This window comes from Juglans microcarpa x Juglans regia, chromosome 6D (genome assembly GCF_004785595.1).
Source record: "Juglans microcarpa x Juglans regia isolate MS1-56 chromosome 6D, Jm3101_v1.0, whole genome shotgun sequence".
In the NCBI taxonomy this organism is placed as follows: Eukaryota; Viridiplantae; Streptophyta; class Magnoliopsida; order Fagales; family Juglandaceae; genus Juglans; species Juglans microcarpa x Juglans regia.
The window spans coordinates 2,175,199-2,196,577 of NC_054604.1; the positions used below are offsets into that span (position 1 = coordinate 2,175,199).

Below are 21,379 nucleotides of genomic sequence, written 5' to 3' on the forward strand. Positions count from 1 at the left end.
TTGTTGTGTAATCAAAAAGTTTATTTCCTCCACTATAAGTGAGGGCTTTAATAAACTCCGGAGTTCCGTCCTCCTTCTAAAAAAAAAAAATGTCAACGAGTTTAGTTGTTGGAATCAAATCCCAGTTTTATTGTTGACAAAAAGTTTAGCTACGATTAAGTGTTAAGAGGGAAGACTAAAACTCTGAAATACAAATCTGGAAATTCTCTTGAGCCGTGCAGACTCTTATAAGTTTATCTTAGGAAATTTTGGAGTTGCATAGGTAGTTGGAAGCTAGAACATGTGATTCTGAGTAGCAGTTAGACTTCTCATAGGATAGCTGAGAAAAGATGGATAAACATCCAAAATATAAAAATAAAAACTGGGTGCAGGAAAGGGTGAATTTTGCTGACGAGCAAAACAAAATAAAATAAAATGCTGGCAAGAAATGAATGATAGTTTTTTTTTTTTTTTTTTAATCGGAATCGAAAAGATCTTAAACATTAAAAAGCTTTAAAATCATAAATAAATTAAACTATTACTTTACAATCTACAAATGAGTTCCTCAATTATACCCTAATGCAATTAAAGCCACTGGTAATTATAACTAAATTATTGCACCCTCAAAATCCTATCCTTCAATTTGCTGCAATCTCGAAAACAGTCGTAGGTAAGGGGGAAAACAAAAAATATAACAAGCCCTTTGATTTCGGTTGATGACCCAGTAAGCTCACTTCGAGGGGAGCATCTTCAGAAGAAAGAAGAAGTTGATAAAGGAGAAAATAGAGAATTTGATTTAGATCTTTCATGACATTACAAGTTTGTTGTTCGGGTTTCCCTCCACCTGAGTGAGGCCTTCTAATAAATATAGAGGTTCCGCCCTCTTTCAAATAAAAAAAAAGAGTGTTGTCCCAGTAACATATATTGACAAATCCTTACCTATCCTATTTTGTGGGCCAGAGGCCAGCACAGTTAAAGCAATAAACAAGGTATTAAGGTAATAAAATGGGTCATGGCCCGACTGCAGCAACAACAAAGTAATTAAACACTAAGGCCCAAGGCCTACTCAACTACATACTTGGAAATAAGCACACACTAACAAGACTTCTTCTTACTCAACTCAAGCCCGCTAGAGCCTCAGTCCAACCATTAACTAAAGATTTGAACTAAACTGAGTTTCCAATTGCAGTTTCTTCTTACTCTAGCCTCTAAAACCCTCCACTTTAGCACAACCCCGCCATCACCCCTCCAAACCCTAGCCTGGAACTCGGCGTGTAACAATTCCCCCTCCTACAGCACATCTTGTCGGCAAGGTGTAGAAATGTCTCCTTCAACTATGACTGCATCTCCCAAGTTGCGTCATCTCTTCCTTATCCTTGCCATCGAACCAAAAGTTTCACCTTGGCCTGATTCCCAGATTTCATCATTTAGCGTCCTAGGATTTCTTCTAGCTCTAGTTTGAGGACTCCTTGGTCGTCTACTGGTGGTAGAGACGAAATGGCAGCGAACTTGGAGCCTAGATTTCTCTTCAACTGGGATATGTGGAATGTGGGGTGGATGCAGGAAGTTGGGGCAAATGAAACTTGTAGTCAGCAGTTCCCACCCTGTGCAGCACCTAGAAGGAACCGAAATATCTAGGGGATAGGGGATAAATTGAGCTTACAGTGGTGGCTAATTGATGTTTGTTCATAAGGCTACAATCTAAGGTATACCCACTCCTCAAGTTCTTTCTATTTTCTTTAGAAATCAATGTACCTCTTCATGCATTCATGGGCATTTTGCATATTATGGCATAGCAATAGTGAGATTTGGTCTTTGGATCAAACAGTACTCTCTATTTCATCCATCAGCTTCGTAGACATAAGTGGGGTGGAGTTATACCACCACTCAACTAGGTCTACCCACATAGACCGTCTATCACCTAAGAAACATCTTAGGTAATTTTTCAAAGTCATATTGACTGCTTCTATTTGCCCATCTATTTGTGGGTTGTAAGCAATGCTTAGGTTTAGCTAAACTCCTTGTTGTTTGAACAGCTCTTGTAAAACAATGGCTAGTAAAGGTGTTTTCTCGATCTGATATGATGGAAAGGAGTAACCCATGTAGTTTTAAAATATTTTTTTGAAATAGTTTAGGCTCTTGGTTGTATATGGATATTTAAGAGTGGTAAAATGGCTATACTTAGTGAGCTTGTCCACCACCACCAAGAGATTGTTGAATCCATTTGAATTAGGGAGTCCCTTTATGAAATTCATGCAGATGTGAGTCCATGGTTGGAAAGGTATAAGAAGTGGTTGTAATAACCCACTGGGGTGAGTATTGTCCACATTCACCTTTTGGCATAGATTACAATCTCGAATAAATCTCTTCACATCCTTCTTAAGTCCTGGCCAATAGAATTCCCTTCTTATCCTATTAATTGACTTATCATACTATGAATGTCCACCCCAAGGGCTAGTGTGGGTGAGTTCTAGAAATTTCTTCTTGAACTCATTCTTCTAAGGGATGTGTAGTCAGCTATTGTACGAGAGTAGTTCCTCTCCTATAGTATATTCTAAGCTCAACTTATTGTCTTGGAATAGGTTGATAAGAGTCTGTAGTTGCCATCTGTGGCATAGGCTGCCTTTAGTTCCTTCACCCACCCCATGGTTGGAAATGTAATTATCATTAGGGTGCTTTCCTCTCCCTTCTTCTTTCTGGATAGGGCATCATCAACCCTATTCTCAGTACCCTTCTTGTATTCTGCTAAGAAGTCTTACCCCCAATAACTTGGTGATATACCATTGCTATATAGGAGTCCCCACCTTCTGATCTAGCAAATACTTGAGACTCTTCTGATCAATTTTTAACCACAAAGGTCTACACCAAAAGGTATGGCCTCCACTTAAGCACTACTGAAACAAGATCAAAAAGCTCCTTCTCATGAGCCTATAGAAGGCAATCTTGGCCTCTTTACACCAATGGAAACTATCCTTTCTGAGAATTCTGGTCAACGGAGCAGTAATCCCTTCATAACCCTTGATGAACCTACAATAGTATCCAAGTAATCCGAAGAATCCTCTAAATAATTTCAGAGAGTTAGGCAAGGGTCAGTCCTCCATAGATTGCAGCTTATCTTGGTTAACTCTCAATCCTTTGGCCAAAATTAAATGGCCCATGTAAGCAATCTCCTTGCACCCAAAATGACACTTGGACTATTTGGCATACAGTTGATGCTGTCTCTAGGTCTCCAAGGCCAATTTAAGGTGCTCCACATGCTCACCTTTTGTTTTGTTGTAAACCAAAATGTCATAAAAAAATAACTATAAACTTTCTCAAATGAGAACGAAATACCTCATTCATAAGGCTTTGAAAGGTAGAGGGTGCATTGGTTACGCCAAAGGGCATGATTAGGAACTCGTAGTGTCCTTCATGGGTCCTGAATACTATCTTATGCACATTAGAAGGTTTGATCCTAATTTGATGGTAACTCAACTTTTAATCCAATTTTGAAAAAACGAAAGCACCATGCAGTTCACCCAACAACTCCTTAACCATAGGTAGTCCACACAACCTCCATGATCCATCAACCTTCCTCACAAGTAGAACTAGAGAGGAATAGGAGCTTTGGCTAGGTTTTATAGCCCTTGAGTTCAACTGATCATTGACTATTTTTTTCAATTTCATCCTTTTGATGGTAGGGGTATCTATAAGGTCTGATTGACATGGGCTTGTGTCAGGAATTATATTGGTAACATGGTCATGGGTTCTAAGGAGCAGTCCTTTATGCCCACAAAACACATTTGCATACGAGAATATAGCACTTGAACTGCTGCTAGAGTTTTATTTCCAAATTTTAGTTCCCTTCCATCTCTACTTCTATTTCTTTATAAAAGAACTCCTCTCTTCTTCGACTTATTAAGCTTGTTATGGGAGCCTTCCTCAATTAATTGTGTTGTAATCTCTTTGAAATTTCATAGATTTTTCCCCAAAATTAAACTTCATATTGAGTTTTCCAAAATTCCATAGAATGTTCCCCAACTCTCGAAGCCATTGTATACCTAACACCATATCACATCTAACCAAGACCAATAAATGTACATCAAAAGTCATAGTGATACCCTGGATTTTAACTTTAACCTCCTTACAATTCCCTTTATTAGGTAACATTTTACCATTAGCTACCATCATCTTAACTTTTTCAGTGTAATCTAGGGGTAATTCGGCATTTTCGACCAAACTGAGTCCAAGGAATTATAAGTAGAACCAATGTCAACCAAGATAGTTATCCACTGGACCTTTTAATCTCATAGTTTTGGAATTATGGGAGCCTGTCAAGGCATGTAATGAAATCTCAGGATTTTCTAGATTATTATTCAATTCAACCACCTCAGGTCCTTCCTCCTTCTCAACTGCTACTTCCATTGATTCCTCCCGGCCTTCCTTATCCAGTAATACCTCCAAGATATAGAATTTAGGATTTTTGAACTTATGGGCAGGGTTCCACTTGGCATTACAATGATAACAGAGTCATTTCTCCCTTCTTTCCTTCATTTGGTGTTGGTTTACTTTTTGGATTGGTAAGGGTTTTTATATTGGTGGTTTAGTGAGTCTCCTAAGTAAGGGTCTGGATTTTTTAGTATTCTAGGATCTCACCCAAGTTCTGCTGGTTAATAGCTTCATCCCTCCTTGGACTGCCAGCAAAAGATTCTCTTTTATTATTGTTCTAATTTTTTATGTAACTCTACTGTCAAGACTGCAATCTGTTATACAATAAAGTCGTTTTTTTCTCTTTAGGGTCCACATCTTTGTTTGTAAATTTTGATATTCGGAATTTGTTGACCTCTATAGGGCAGTGAGCCCATCTTGTAATTGGTTTAGCATTGTGCCTTCAGCTATAGTTTGTAATTGATTAGCACAGATATCGGTGTCTCTCTAACACAAATTTTGTTACACAACCTTTGATTACAGTTGATGAACCAATGAGCTCACTTCAAGGGAATTAAGCACCTCTAGAAGAAAGAAGAAGAGGATAAAAAAAGAAATATATAATTTGATTAAGATTTTTCATGTTGTTACAAGTGTGTCATCCCACTTACATATACAGACAAATCCTCTAACTAACTATCCTATTTTGTATAACAGAGGTCAACACACTTAAAGCAGTAAACAAGATAATAAAATGGGTTATGACCTAACTACAACTACATGAAAGTTATTAAACACTAAGGCCCACAACCTACTCAACTACATACTTGGAATAAGCCCACACTATCATACTTCTTATTACTTAACGCAAGCCCGCTACAACCTCGATCCAACCATTCACTAAAGACTTGAACTAAACTGGGTTCTCGTTTGCAGTTACTTTTAACTCTCGCTTCTCGAACCATCCACTTTACCACAACCCCTCCAAACCCTAACCTGGAGAGCTCAGCGTATAACACAACATGAGTGGAAAAACAACCCCAACGATTTTAAACAATTGTTTAAAAAGCATTTTTCTAGAAATTAAAACTTTCTATGTAACATTCCATCATTGAACATTATGGAACGTTTGAAAATCAAACATCCTTTTTTTTTTTTTTTTTCGTTTTAAGTGCTTCATATTGGAGAGAGATAGAATATATGAAGTCAGCTCTAGAATATTTATTGTTTTCCGTGAGCATATATTTTCACTTATTAAATAATTAATAAATATTATAAGACTCATTTTATATGTATATCACTTTCTCACCCAACGTTGCCCAAATCTGAGAGGATTTTAATCATTGATTAAAAGAAAATATCTAATTTTTATCGTTATTCATGTTGAGACAATTTTCGGCGATACCTACAACGCGCTCTCCCAACCTGCAACCATAAAGAGTCTTGGATAACCTGGTGGTGGATGCCTCTATGGTTAAGTCAGAGAGAGATTAGCTTTTCTTAATAAAAATGAATAATTTGACGTAGAGTATATGGTGGTCTATTTATAAAGGTTGAGGTGTTGTACATGACATGACTCCTTAGAGGCACGATTTTGGAGCTCAGTATGGTATTATCCTTTTATTAGCACAATTTTACAGTTAATAGGGTCCTTCCGGCATGGGTATCTTGTCAAGACTTATCTTCATGAATCCCAATTTTTGAAAAATATGGTTGTTTGAGAATCTTGAGATTTTTTGCTGAACATGATGTCTCCCACGAACTGTCTCTAAGCTTGAAAGGTACATTTTATTTATTTTTATCATTTAGTCATCCTCAATCACGTGAATTCCTTGTGACTGCATCATTAGTCGATTACTATTCTTTCCTCCAACAAGTCATTTGGCCAAAGGTCAAGTCGTTATATATTAACCACACATGAGTAAATAAAATAGGTGTCAACGCATTTAGTGATCATGGCCACACATGATTGTAGTTGCGGTCCATTTGAATGCTAAAATTGCGTTGTATCTAAATGTGGGTTATTTATATATGAATAACATTAGAGCTATTGCTGGGGGCTCCCGCCAAACATCGGACTCACTGTAAAGATCTAATATAGGCCTAAAATGGAAATGTTGATTTGAAATTTAGACTTACTTCATTATGTTACTAATTAGTGAATATTATCTAATATGTATATAGGAATTAACGACTTGGGTTCAATGGTTCATAAGCTTAATATTCTGATCTAACCGAATGGCATAAAAATTGGAAAGTGAAGTTGGCTTGGGAATAACCAAAGATGAAGAACATCCAATTTATTGTCAGAACCAGCTAGCTTTGTAGGCATGAAAGTTAAGCTCATACATATCCAAAAAAATGGCCCCACCTGGTTTAACTTTACTCGCCCAGAAAAGAACAAAAATTCGAGTTGTAAGAGCATTTTTCACATATATATATTGCATATTCCATGCAAGTATATATAGGTCCATAGGAAGATATGCATGGGAGTGTACAAGATCGAAGATTGGCAAGAAGCATCGGTTAGAATAGTACTGCTTAAGCATGTTCTATTCAATATCCATAGATATGCCCATCTGATAAGGTTGTGATGACATCGAGAGAGAGAAAGAGAGGCCAATATATATATATATATATATATATATATATATATGTAGGTTTTAATCTTAGAATGGATATACTGAATATATATGCGACTTTTTTTTTTTTTTAATCAAACCTTAGATAATTATGTTTAGAATTTTAAATAGTCGTGATGATATCGAGAGAGTTATCTTTGATGATAGTCCCTAATTATAAGAATCAAACCAAATTTAGCTTGGATGATTACTTGCATGAGTGCGAATATTAAAAATTAAGTAATATTAGATACAATCTTAGGATGTGCAAGTCACGTTCATTTTGTTTAAAAAAGAGTAGAGTTTATTATTAAAAAATTAATTTTTTAATGTAATTAAATATCATATTTATCTATTTTTTTTTTTTAAAAATGTACGATATTTACACGTTTCAAAACTACGTACTCAGGCTGAAAGCCACTCATTTTGGTTTGTTGCCTCATATGTTTGAGATTTATCTTATAAGTCAAGATCTAGCAAGTAGAAGATGGATGGCTATATATGAAGGCATGCATGCCGCAAAACTTGTTTATTAAGAGAACAAAGAAACCAAGTCATCCCAATTGTTTATTTTCATCACCCCAAAATCCTGATAATTGTTTGTTTTCATTTTCATTATGAACTAAGAAATCAAATTAAATCAACCTTGATTATCTTAATCAGCATTTCTTTCAATCTCGAACCATGATGCCGTAACCATTATCTCAAGATTCATGAGATGCGTGCCATGAGTGAGTTCGACTACTCTTATTGGAGAGAAATAGAATATGCTAAAAATTATGAATTTACACATTTGCTAGAAAAAATAAAATGTTTTTCAACTTAAGGTATTCACCAACCCAAAAGTGTAATGTTCAGATGTAAACCAATATTACTATAAGAGAAATTCTATGCATCAGTCACTGTTTATTACACTACACACATATAATTTTTTTCTTTTTTTTACAATATGTGAATGTTTTTCATAAGGTGTAAGGTGTAAGGGTGTAACCGGTCCGGTCTGGTCCGGTTTTGGACAAAATCTAGGACCGAACCTGTATGTACCGATTTTGTATTTTTTAAAACTGATTACGCACCAGTTACCCTCCTAAACTGGTACTTCCGGTTTTACTGGTTTCCAGTCCGGTCCGGTCCGATTTTCTGGTTTTTTTAAAATGTAAGTTTCACAATTTGTCATTAAAAATTTATTTATTAAAAAACTAAATAAAAAATAGAAAAAAAACTGATTTAAAAAAATCTATTTTATACTTTTATTAATATATTAGACTATATAATAGTATTAATATTAGACTATTGGTATAGTTATAAGTTATATATTAGTATTAGTTATAAACTATATATTTAATATTAGTATTAGTTATAAACTTTTAGTAAAAACTTGTAGTATTAATTATAAGTATAACTATAGTCATTAGTCTATATTAGACTATTAGTATTAATTATAAACTTTTAGTGATTTAGTATTAAAATTTTATGTAATAATTTATAAATTATAATAAGAAATTATTTCATATATGAATATATATAATTATATATTATATATAAAAATTTCATATAAAAATTTATAATTATACATAATATATACAACTTATATATAATAATATATATATATAATATTTTGTATAAAACTTATATATACAATAATATAAATATTATTTTTTATATATATTTTTTATCAACCGGTCTGGTCCGGTCCAATCCGGTCTGAAAATTCTAAAATCGGAACCGGTCAGTTTTCACATTCTAAGAACTGGTTCTGGACTAGACCGGTTCAAAATTGATAAAATCGTTCCGATCTGATCTGTACTATTTTTTTATTTTTCAATTTAGATTTACACCTCTAGTGAAGTGTAATGAAAAAAAAAATCTTACTAGAATAATATAGAGGACATGATTAAGAGAATAATCTAAAAAGTAGAAACTGGGCCATACACAAAAGATGTTTACAAAAAGATTTAGAGACAATTATGCATGCATTTTCCAATACAACATCGATCAGTTTTGGTCAAAGTCAATATAAAGTGCAAAACCCCAGAAAAGAAATATTTAGTTCACATGTTATCATCGACATTTGACTGCTCGTTCTGTATTGTCTATCAGTGCCTCATTAAGTGGTCTTCTGCTCAAGAAAGCGGAAAAAAAATATATGATATATGACAAGTGCTACACATAGAAAAATAAATTTATAAATTAATGTAAAATTTAATTTATATAATATATTAGATCTATTTTATAAAAAAGAATTAATTTTAAAATTTAACGTATTACATTAAATCATATCAGTTTATGAATTTATTTTAATAAAAAAAACTTTATGATTAAATTATTTTTTATTATATATATATATAAACACACATATTTATGAATTATATTAGTTGCAAGTCAGTGGAAAATACATATATTTCATATTACTGACATGCTAAAATTTGATTTATAAATATAATTGATATTAAAATTAAAATTATCCTTAAAAACTACATTTTAGCATATTAGTAATATGAAATGTATTCTCTAAGCCAACTAAGAAATAAACAAAATTAAAAATATTAGAGAGACAAAAGGAAAAGAGTCGGGCTGGGCCTGCTCTCTTTGACTGATAGTTATTTTTTTATAACTTTTTTTTAGGATATTTAAATATTTTTAAAAGATAAAAAATATATATATATATATTAATATATTTAAAATTATCTTTTTAAATATTAAATAAAAAAAATAAAAATAAAAATTTCTGAGCAGTTAAGTGGAGCGGTAATGATGAGCAAACTAACTTTTTCCAAAGGGAAGGAAAAAAAGATGGTGGACGGAGTCACGGACGACGCCACTTGGTAGGTTACGTTTTCTACTTTGCTTACGAGTGGGCTAGTATGACAAGAGCCACACTCTGGTTTTGTTTTTTTTTTTTTTTTGTTTTTTTGTTTTTTTTCTTAATTATTTTTTTGTAACGTGGCCGCCTCACATAATTCTTTTTTTTATTTTTCTATAATTTTCTTTTGGAAATTCCATTTAGTGAACATGGGTTCAACACATTACACACGTTCAAGGCTATCGTTAAATCATTTGATTTTTTGTTTATATAATTATATAAATGGTTTCATTGGTTTTGTTTATATATAAAGGTGCTAACTCTTAATAGTATTATTCTCTGTCAAATAAATGGATAAAATGTATTATAAAACCAGAGAAAAAATGAATAAAATGTATTTTTTATAGTTTTTTTTAATTATAAAAAAATAAATGGATAAAAATGTAACAATTTTAACAGTTAGATTTGACAAGCAAATTTATGATTAATATAATTATAAATTTAATTTAATTTAAACTATTAGTATTAATCCTCTAAATATTTATTGAATTGTCAATTTACTGGGATGTAAACTATAGGTTGAACCCGACTTGATGCAATGCATGGCGCTTCTTTTTTCCGTCTATATCCCTCTGTTGGGTGGTTTCAAGTGGATCGATGTTACCATTTTGAAATTCTACTCATATACTAGGGATGAAAAAAAAAATCGAAAATTGGTCAAATCGAACCAAATAGATAGGTTAGAATTTAGGTCCAATTTGTAAACGGTTCAGTGTGATACCAGTTCTTAAGAATCTAAACCGGTGCAATACCAATTTTTATATTTTAAAAATCAGTTTAAACTGAACAGGACTAGTATATATATATATATATATATATATATAATTTTTTATAATATATCATATATATTATATGCTAAATTGTTAATTGATATAATATGAAATTCTAATTTTATTATTCAAGTTTATTAATTTTATAAAATAAAATTATAAAATTAATATAATATGTGATATAACATAAAATTAATCTTATAATTTTTAATATAACAGTTGATATAACATATAATTTTAATCTTATAATATAAAAGTAATATAACATAAAATTTAACCTTAAATATAAACATTAATATTAAGTTATTAATGTAAACTTAACTTTCATATATATATATATATATATATATATATATATTAAGGACAAATACATTTTTGGCATAATAAATTATAATATATATTCTTTTTGTAATACATTTTTACACATTTGATCATATATACTCATATCAAACGTCTAAAATTTATATAAACTATAGTTAAGTTTAATATTATACTAGTATGTGTTAACTATTATGAAATAATGTATTTATAATATAATATAAATAGACTAATAGTTTAATATATATAAACATCATATTATTATTAACATAGATAATAATCGAAAAAAAAAAAGATCGGACTGGACTAAAATCTAAAAAATCAAAAATTTCAATTTCGATAGTGAATCAGTCCGGTATCGATTCTTAAATTTTCAAAATCGATATATACCGAGTTCGGTTCTAAAAAATATATAAAATCAGACCGAATCAAATTGATTACATCCCCACCACACACTACACACCATATGTAACTTTTTTTTTCATTTACCAAATATGTGGTGTATGGATGATGAGTAGAAAAAATTTAATTAATTTAAGAAGAATAAAACTAAAAAAAATTAAAAAATAAGTATGGTATAGTGTGTAAAAATGATAAGTAGCAAAATTTTATTATTTTTAATAATAAAATAAATAAATAAATAAAAAGAAAAAGAGAGGGGACCCACCAGAAAGGAGGCCCATAATGACTTGAACTTTTCATTCATCGTAATGAATAGAAGTCATCCATCCATCCCTCTTGGTCCCAAATAGCTTCCGTTTCGTTTTCTTCTTTCCCTCCTCTTTTCTTTACCAGTTTCTTTTTTCTTCCTTCTCTTAATGCATACGTCCTTTTCCCCGCTTCTTCGCGCGTTGTTTCCTTTCCCTCTATCCCTTTTTGGTTGGCCTCTGCGCCGCTCGCGTTACCACGAACCCCCCCCCCCCCCAAAACACCGGTCCTATTTCTTTTTAAGGCTCTGCTGAGTCTGCTCCCCCCTCTCCGTCTCGCATAAACACAAACACATACACTCCGAATAACTAGAACAGGGTAATGGATTCCTCTTCAACCATGGCCTTGAGATCTTCTTCTTCTTCCTTTTCTTCTGCTTCGTCCTTTTCCGTATCTCATTGTCCAAACCCTAAACCTGGTTACGTCTCTGTACCTTTCAATTTCAACCTCCGCAATCCCCAATCTTCATTCATGTTCTGCAAGTCTCTCAAATGCATTCAATCTTCAACCCCCGACTCCAACCCCATGAAGCCCATTCATCCCAAAAACGCTAGCTCCCCGTTTGCCTGCTCCGCCGTCACCTTCTCTCCCTCGCAGACCGCTGACCTCGTCTCCTCCAAACTCCACCGCCTCATCTCCGAATTCCAGTCCCTCTCTGAGCCCGTCGACCGCGTCAAGCGCTTGCTCCACTACGCGACGCTCCTCCCTCCGTTGGACGAATCCGCTCGGAAAGACTCCAACCGGGTCATGGGCTGTACGGCGCAGGTGTGGCTCCAGGCCCAGTTGGACCAATACGGTAAGATGAAATTTGCGGCGGAGAGCGATTCCGAGATTACTAAGGGTTTCTGCTCCTGCCTGGTTTGGGTTCTCGACGGTGCGGCCCCTGAGGAGGTGCTGAAGGTCAAGACCGAGGATTTGGCTGATTTGAATGTTGGAGTGCCTGCAAGAGAGAGGTCCAGAGTGAATACTTGGCACAATGTGCTCGTTACCATGCAGAAGAGGACAAAGGCGTTGGTGGCAGAACGCGAAGGGAAGAAGCCACCTTTCGAGCCGTTCCCATCGCTGGTGGTGACGGCGGACGGGATAGAAGCGAAGGGAAGCTATGCTGAGGCTCAGGTCTGTGATAATTCGTCTCTGTATTTTTTTTTTTTTCCATTTCGTTTGTTTTTCTTCTTGTGTTGGGAAGTTGGTTTTAGTGTAATTGTGATCCTAGAAAGGCCAATGCTGGTCTCATTTTTCAAAATTATTGGTATATTACTAACATCCAGTCATTAATGTTGAAAGTTTGAAATGCAAGATCCTTGAAAGCATTAAATTGTGATAAAAATCAACTGTAAGAGTTTGGTTTTCCCAACTATAGCTTGATACCCTTCCTTGATATAGAAATTTTCATTTAGCTGGTCCTAATATCTGGCGTGCATGCAGGGAACTTTTTTGTATGTATAACCTATATGTTAAATCAACGGTCAATTGCTGTTCCTTGATGCACAATAAAAATCTTAAAACCCAGAAAATTTTGTGATGCTTTATGTATTTCGATTATACGATTGAAATCGTTTATATTGTTTTTTTCTTTCAATTCACAAGAAAGTGATCGAGTTGCCCGAGCTTTTGGATAACATTTCATTCTGCCGCCTTATGCTTAATTACATAAATCTCCTCACTACCACATATCTGCTTGTGTCCCCATGCATGACATCACTGAAGTTGTTTTGTTTTGTTTTGTTTTATTGGCTAACGGGCTTAAATGTTTGGTTCAAGTCAAATGAGGATGGACGCATGCCAATCTGTCTGGGATGATAGAAAAAAAAAAAGGACGTTCCTCTTGCTATTTTATATGGGGCACACAAGCTATACCAGTAAAGAAGCTCATAATTTACGTCTTAAAAGTTCTGATTTCGGGTCTAGCCAAATTTCTTAATTGCTGATGCTAGACTCTTGGGATTTTTAAGTGTTAAAAAAATTGAAAAATTCATGTCATGTGGGACATTTGGGACAAGGGGAAAAAGAGTTCTTGCTTGGTTTACCTCATGGATGTCTCATCTGGTAAGATAGTGCCTTTATTGTGCTGACATACATAAGATCTTCATTTGAGCTTTGCAATGATTTGCTTTCCTTAAGATGCAAGGTTAGAATCTGAATTGCTAATAAGTGTTTGTTTAATTTGCTTTGTGTTATGTCAAATGATTAATTTCCTGGCAGTATTAAAATTCTAAGTACCTTTTTAGTTTAATTGCAGGCAAAGTATTTGCTGCCCGATGAGTTTAAGGTTAAAGAACTTGTCGACGTTCTAAAGGCAAAGAATATTGGTGTTGTCGCACATTTTTACATGGATCCTGAGGTCCAAGGCGTCTTGACTGCTGCTCAGAAACAGTGGCCACACATTTATATTTCTGATTCATTGGTAATGGCAGATGCCGCTTTGAAGATGGCAAAAACTGGATGCCAATTCATAACAGTTTTGGGTGTGGATTTTATGTCAGAAAATGTGCGTGCAATCCTTGATCAGGCTGGCTTTGGAGATGTACGTCTTTCCTCATTTCCTTTCTCCTTTTTTTTTTTCAGATTCTCATTTCTTTATTGAACGTAGATGTAGGCAACATATGAGTGTCTCTGTGTCCAATGATGAATCAGCATCATGCTCATGCACTGGAATCTTTTTTTTTTTATCGGTAATCAAAGGTAATATATTCATAGAAATAGGCATAGCCCAGGTACACAGGAATGCACTAGAATCTGGGAATGGACAGGCCAAGGATTTAACTACCAAAATGAGGATGCTTTTCATGCCATATGAATTGATGACCCGATAGTGCCAAATTCATAAGCAAGTTTAGTAATATTTTTTACATAATTTTCTTGTTATAGACCCACTACCTAGTCCACAACAAAAGAGTACTCTAGTATTTGATTTTTAGATGTTCTGATACCAGAATGTAGAATCTTCATTTTAAACTGCTACCTTTGAACTTTTGTGCTAGGATTAAACTAAGCGTCTCAAAATCTTTCATTTCACTCTATTCTGGTGTTTGTTCCACAGATAGGGTAACAGCTCTTTTTTTTTCGGCTTTTCGTGTATTTATGTGCAGGTTGGCGTATTCAGGATGTCAAATGAACGCATTAGTTGCTCTTTGGCAGATGCGGCAGCTTCCCCTTCTTATATGAATTATCTCGAGGCAGCTTCTATGTCTCCTCCTTCTTTGCATGTCATCTACATCAATACTTCACTAGATACAAAAGCATATGCTCATGAGCTTGTACCAACCATTACCTGTACTTCTTCAAATGTCGTGCAAACCATTCTGCAGGTTGGTAGTATTGCAAGGTTATTGTCATCCACCACTTGCGTTTTCAATGCTTATATTAATGCATTAAGTGATATTGAAGTCTCAAACCTTGTAGGTCTCTACTTCATTTGACTCAAGTGACATCTTTCTCTGCAGGCTTTTGCTCAAGTGCCAGATTTAAACATATGGTATGGGCCCGATTCCTATATGGGTGCAAATATTAAAGAGTTGTTCCAACAGATGAGTAAGATGACTGATGAAGAAATCACAGAAATACATCCAGGACACAGTAGAGAGACTATTAGATCATTACTACCTCACCTGCACTATTATCAGGTACATTTTTTTATTTCTTTTTGGGAGCTAGGGCGGAATAGAATTTATCTGTAGTAACGGCATTATGACTTGAACAAAGTGATAGTTCTGACATTAACTTGATTCCAACACCACACTACGTGTCCATGAAGAACTTTCATCATCATCATCATCATCATCTTCTTCTTCTTCGTCTTCGTCTTCTTCTTTCTGCTACTAGTACCACTTGTACTACACTATAGAATATTTGATTGGGCATCATATCAAAGTTTTATCCCTGCTGATGATCTGCTTCATGATAGTTGCTCTCACTACATGTTAGTCTCGATTGATGGATTGTCCTACTGGAGTATATCTTTTGTGGGATCTCCTTGTGACTATAACACTTATCTATTAAAATGGTGGGTTGGGCGGAAATATGTTGGTGGAAAGAACAGAAGACCAGAATATACTGAAGTGCAGTGTCCTTTTGGTACTTTTAGTCATTTATATATACTTGTTAAGAGTTCATGTGCTTGATCATTCTCACTGCCTTTAAATGGATACCTTTTCATTTTTCATCCAGTTTGTATTTGGTTCAGAGTTTTTTCCTGGACCTATTTTGTATTTGTAAACATAGCTGGCAAACAGCTTTATATTGTTTCTTCTCTGATTTTACCTTTCTTTCTCAGATGTGTCCGTAAAACTTATTTTATTTTATTTGCTGATTGTATGTTCTTGTATCAGGATGGAACATGCATTGTGCATCACCTTTTTGGACATGAAGTCGTCGAGAAGATAAATGAAATGTACTGTGATGCATTTCTGACTGCTCATCTTGAAGTCCCCGGAGAAATGTTTTCTTTGGCTATGGAAGCAAAGAGAAGAGGAATGGGAATTGTTGGTTCCACCCAAAACATTCTAGATTTTATAAATCAGAGAGTTCAAGAGGCTTTAGATAGAAATGTTGACGACCATCTCCAATTTGTATTGGGAACAGAATCTGGAATGGTGACTGCAATTGTTGCAGCAGTTCGTGATTTGTTAGGTTCTCGAATTGCCCCTTCTGGATTAGCAAAAATCAAGGTTGAAATAGTGTTTCCAGTCTCGTCAGACTCAATGACAAGAACATCATCACAATCATCAGTTAAACTGGGTGATGTTATCCTGCCTGTTATACCTGGAGTAGCTGGAGGGGAGGGATGTTCTATTCATGGAGGCTGTGCCTCCTGTCCATACATGAAGGTGAGCATGTTCTTTACGTTTTTAGTGCCACAAATACATAGATTTTGATCCTTCTTTAATTTTTAAACTAGACTGCACTGCATGCGTCAATGTGCAGTAGGCATGTATATCGTTTGCAATTTGCATTTGATGACACCTATACTCCCCCAACTACATGCCTGTCCAAGATACTCACCATACTTTTTACGTACTGGGTTTTGTGGTTTACACTTTCTCTTAAGGACTCTTAAGAAGTGAGGCAAAATGTTGTTTTTATAACAGAGAAACTCATAGGGAAGTGCCTGAGAGTTTCCTTGCAAGTTTCCAGAAAATGCATTAAAATCTGAGCGAGTTTCAGACATATTGCACCTTCTCCTTTTTATTCTCAGGGTGGGGGGTGGTTGGGGCTGTTACGATGTTACAAAAACGAGGGGTTTGGAGAACAGTGTCTTGGTTTGGCAGTTTGATGCTCAAGTAAATATGATCCAATAAGTTCAGCAAGGAAAAACTTTGACGGCTCTACTAAGATTTGTATCATTTGAAGACTTGTGCAGTAATAAAAAAAACATCTAATCTCTAGTTCTTTTCTTTGCTTTTCTTTTTTCATTTTTCCAAATCGATGCCTGAAGTTGCCCTTTTCATTTTGTCTGCTGTCATCCGCCAGATGAATTCTCTTAGCTCACTCCTAGAAGTTTGCTACCAACTGCCCGATGAGAAAAATGTTCTTATAGCATATGAAGCTCAGAGATTTAAATTGCAAACCCCAAATGGGAAATCAGTTGCAGATGTTGGGTGCGAACCAATTTTGCACATGAGACACTTCCAGGTACGCTCTCGAGAAACAAATCTACTGTCTGTATCGCTAATAATGTACAGGGTTTAGGTTGTTTAGGCTCACCTCCTTTGCATCTTTTCTATAGGCGACGAAACAATTGCCAGAGAAGCTTGTCTATCAGATACGTCATGCTAATGGCAACGGGAGTTCAATGTCACTAAGTTGAGCAAAAGGTAGCTCTCCCAATAATAATAAAAAAAAAAAGTGCTGCTTTTTCACAAATGGGTCTTTTCTCTTCAAGCATAAGTCTTGACGGTCAGATTTTTTGTTGTATAATTTTGGTGACTACAAAGTATTCAAATTGTTCAATTTCTATAATCACAGCTTAGATCGGTATTAGATTTATAGGGAGAATAAAATTGCAATTTTAGTTTTCTCTTTACTCTGTACAGCTGCAAGTGTAGTGACATCATTTCTCTGCCAACTTCTTTTTGGTTGTCGCCAAAAAATCTCAACCCTTTCTTTCTTTCGGACTCTACTCACAAGCAGATGCCTAGGGTTACATACAATCATAGAATCCAAACATAGGCATAAAAAAAATATATAGACTAACTCAAACCCTATACAGTTATCCAATATAAACAAACAAAACTCAAATCTTAATGAATCAATTTAAACTAACTAAATCTGCATAAAACCGAATAGTGTACTAAAAACCTGCATAAAACCTGCACAGAAAACTGCATAATCCAAATTGCAACAAAGAATCACAGCACCAGACCCCTACAACTTGCACTAAGCAAACTTCAATCTCAAAAAAGGTAAAGAGCATTTATCAAGGTGCAACAAACCTTTAAGTCTTCTAGGAATAAGACTGAGCAGGAAGATCCATACAAGAATTACGGGCTCTTTCTTTAGCAAAAAAATCAGTCATTATATTGTGTTCACGAAAAACATGACAAATGCAACAATTAAGAGACCAAATAAGTTCAATCACCTCTTCCCAAAAATCCCATAAGTACTAGTGGGAACATTCACCACAATGAATCCATGAAAGCACCATCATAGAATCTGTCTCAATTATTATATCCGATAATTCCAGATCTTTACAAAGTTAAGGTCATCTCTCAAAGCTCAAAATTCAGCTACAATATTGGTCTGAGTTTGGTAGTGGCGAGAAAAATTTGCAAATAAATCTATTCTATGATCACGAACCACACCACCACCGCCAGATATACTAAGCGAATAATCATCTATATTTAATTTCCAATAATCACAATCAAGAGGTTGCCAAGCAAAAGCGTTAGCTATAGTAACCCGCAGCACAATAATAGGACATCTAATGCTCTGCAATATCTCTTGGTCTCAAATAGAACAAGACATGAATTTCATAGGCACCACAAACACATTTTGAATCCGCAACAGAATAGCCAACACAATATGCTCCTAAGTGAACTTACCATATTCCATACAAATTTTACAACAGAAAAACCATAGTCTCCAAATAATTATAGTTGGAAGTTTTAAAAGAATCATTTGTTGTGGCTTGATTGACATAACGTCTAACTTTTAAAATGAAATTCTGGAGTTTGAAATCCGAGTTAGTCTCAAAATAATTTTTTATTCTTTCAAAAATTGAAAGGATTATGTTTGTAGTGAGACGCAGGGAAATCAGGGAATCATGTCCATAAGGGTGTTGAATGGGAGGGTTATTATTAATGAATGAGAACTTATGAATTAAATGTCATATTGTTTGGTGAGGTAAAACGGGTTTTTATTTTATCAAGTTTTTTGGGACTTTGTTTGGGCTTTTGCCTTTTTCCAGAAAGGCTCTTTACTCATTAGATTTTAGATTTTATTGGTTTACTCCCAAAGTTTGTAAAATTTATCAATTAGAGCCATTCGTTTATATTCCACCAAACTTAACTAGCTAATGGTAGTCTTATCAAGTGTTCTCGTAGTCGATTAGGGAAAAAAAAAAAAAAAAAAAAAAAGTGTTCTCGAAGTCGCATGATATTATGATATCCAGTGAGTAGGAAATGTATCAAATATTTTATTCATCGACTCTAAGAATAAATAAAAAGAAATAAAAGTCTACGACACATTTAAAGTAAATTACTAATCATTTTTTCTTAAAAAATAAAAAAAAAAAGAATGATCAAGATTATTTTTTTTTCAAAATATACAAATAACGTGTCAAAGTATCCTACTCGAGAGTCGAGACCACCTACGCTGACGCTTCTCCTTGCTTCAAGTTGTGAATTTATATATTTATATATATATATATATATCTTATCTTATCTTATATATAATAAGTGTCGATAAACAGCTCTTCGTCCATCTTTTTTTCCATTTTTACCCTTGATGTTTTGAATAAATTTCGGTATTATCTTCATCTTGTTTTCAAATTTTATTTTCCATTTTTGTCCTCCATTTCTATTCATTTTCCCCCTCTCCGACTTTCACTACGTTTTGATTTTTTCTGACAATTTTTTTTTCAGTTAGTAAATTTACTATTTTGTCCTTTTTGTCTTTACTTTTTGTCCTAGCAATACTTTTTTGCCAGGATTGCCCTTACTTTTTTATTCGTTTTCCGATTTTACCCCAGCTTTTCAATTCAATTTCCGTATGTTTGACGTTCTTTGTTCCTTTTTTTTTTTTTTTTTCATTTTTGCCCTTACTTTTCTATTTTTCTCCCCCTTCCATCCTTGGCTTCTGCAGTCACCTATTTCTATTTCCATTTTTGTCCCTATTTTTTATTTATTTTCCGTTCGTATCCTTGGGTTGTTGTTTCGTCGGTTTTTTTTTTTTCGCATTTTTACCCTTATTTTGGTATTTGTTTTTCTTTCCTTTTCCACTTCTATTCTAGAATGTATTTTAATCTTCTTTCATTTTCCACTTCTTACAGACTTCTCGTAAGTTTTACTATTTTCTCTAATTAATTTTTTCATCTCATTTTTTTCCTCCCCAACCAAAGCGATCACTGCTTAGATCGTTTGGCATTTGTTATTCTCAGATTTGTAGAAATTGGATAACTTATTTTTTTTATCCCCGTCTAGCACCGCTTCGACCGTTTGCAGTTTGGTATTATCAGATTTGTAGAAATTAGATAATTTTTAATTTTTTCTTATCCTTCTCCTCTGCCGCTTCCACCGCTTGGCACTTTATATAAGAGCATTTCTCCTCATATTTACTTTCTACTCCATTTCCTCTTACGTTCTTCTTGCTGTTAATTCTCTCACCTTTAAAATCAAGATCCTCTCATTCACATCGCAAACGCTCAGGGTTGATAGATTTGTTCCTCGCTTTGCAATTTCTAAAATAACTAGGTATGTAATTCTTTTTCTTGTCTAAAGTTAATTTTCCCTTTGTTTTTAAGTATAATGAAATTGATATGCGTCTATTTGTTTTTGTTTTCAATTATGTCATATACCATATCTGCTCTTATGGCATATTCATACACGTAAATTAAAAAAATTGCAAACTGCTGACCATTTAACACATGGTTGGTACACAGAAGTTTAAAAACTAGAGACTAAACTGAAAAAACAAAATTACCATCTGAACAGATATGATGGATGTCTTCTTACTTTAAAAATTAACACCGTATGTAATTGTTTGGCTATTCTTGTCAGTTAATTTTTCATTGGCTTTAAATTATATTGAAAGTGATATACCTCTGTTCATTTCTACTTTCAATTACATCATATATTATATCTGTTTTTATCACGTGGTTCATACACATGCAAATTAAAAAATTACAAGTTACAAACTACCTAAAACGTATAAAATAAAGTTCCCATCTAAACCAATGCTAAAATCCAAACCACAAACTTTCAAATTAAAAAATTACAAGCTACAGACTATCTAAAACGTATAAAATAAAGCTCTCATCCTAAACAGATATGTTAAAAATTTACATATGATTGATCCTTAAAGGCTGTAAAATAAGCTTCTTATCTAAACATAAATGCTAAAATACAAACCGTAAAGTGTTTATCAAATACTTACTACACATGCACGTTAAAAAACTACAAACTACAAACTAGAAGAATAAAACTTCATATAGTCATCTGTAAAACCTGTAAAATAAAATTATCATCTAAACACGTGCTAAAATGCAAACCGCAAGG

The 21,379-nt window shown here is 34.0% G+C and overlaps 1 protein-coding gene across 1 annotated transcript; it reads left to right on the forward strand.

Annotated features, from left to right (window-relative positions):
* Positions 1–11,692: 11,692 nt before the first annotated feature.
* On the forward strand, positions 11,693–17,695 carry LOC121234818 (quinolinate synthase, chloroplastic). The gene is made up of 8 exons (XM_041130929.1): positions 11,693–11,883; positions 11,937–12,782; positions 13,906–14,190; positions 14,756–14,974; positions 15,110–15,289; positions 15,995–16,492; positions 17,136–17,297; positions 17,392–17,695. Exons 2-8 carry the CDS (start codon positions 11,988–11,990, stop codon positions 17,470–17,472), a joined length of 2,220 nt encoding a protein of 739 aa, XP_040986863.1. The 5' UTR covers positions 11,693–11,883; positions 11,937–11,987; the 3' UTR covers positions 17,473–17,695.
* Positions 17,696–21,379: the final 3,684 nt, after the last annotated feature.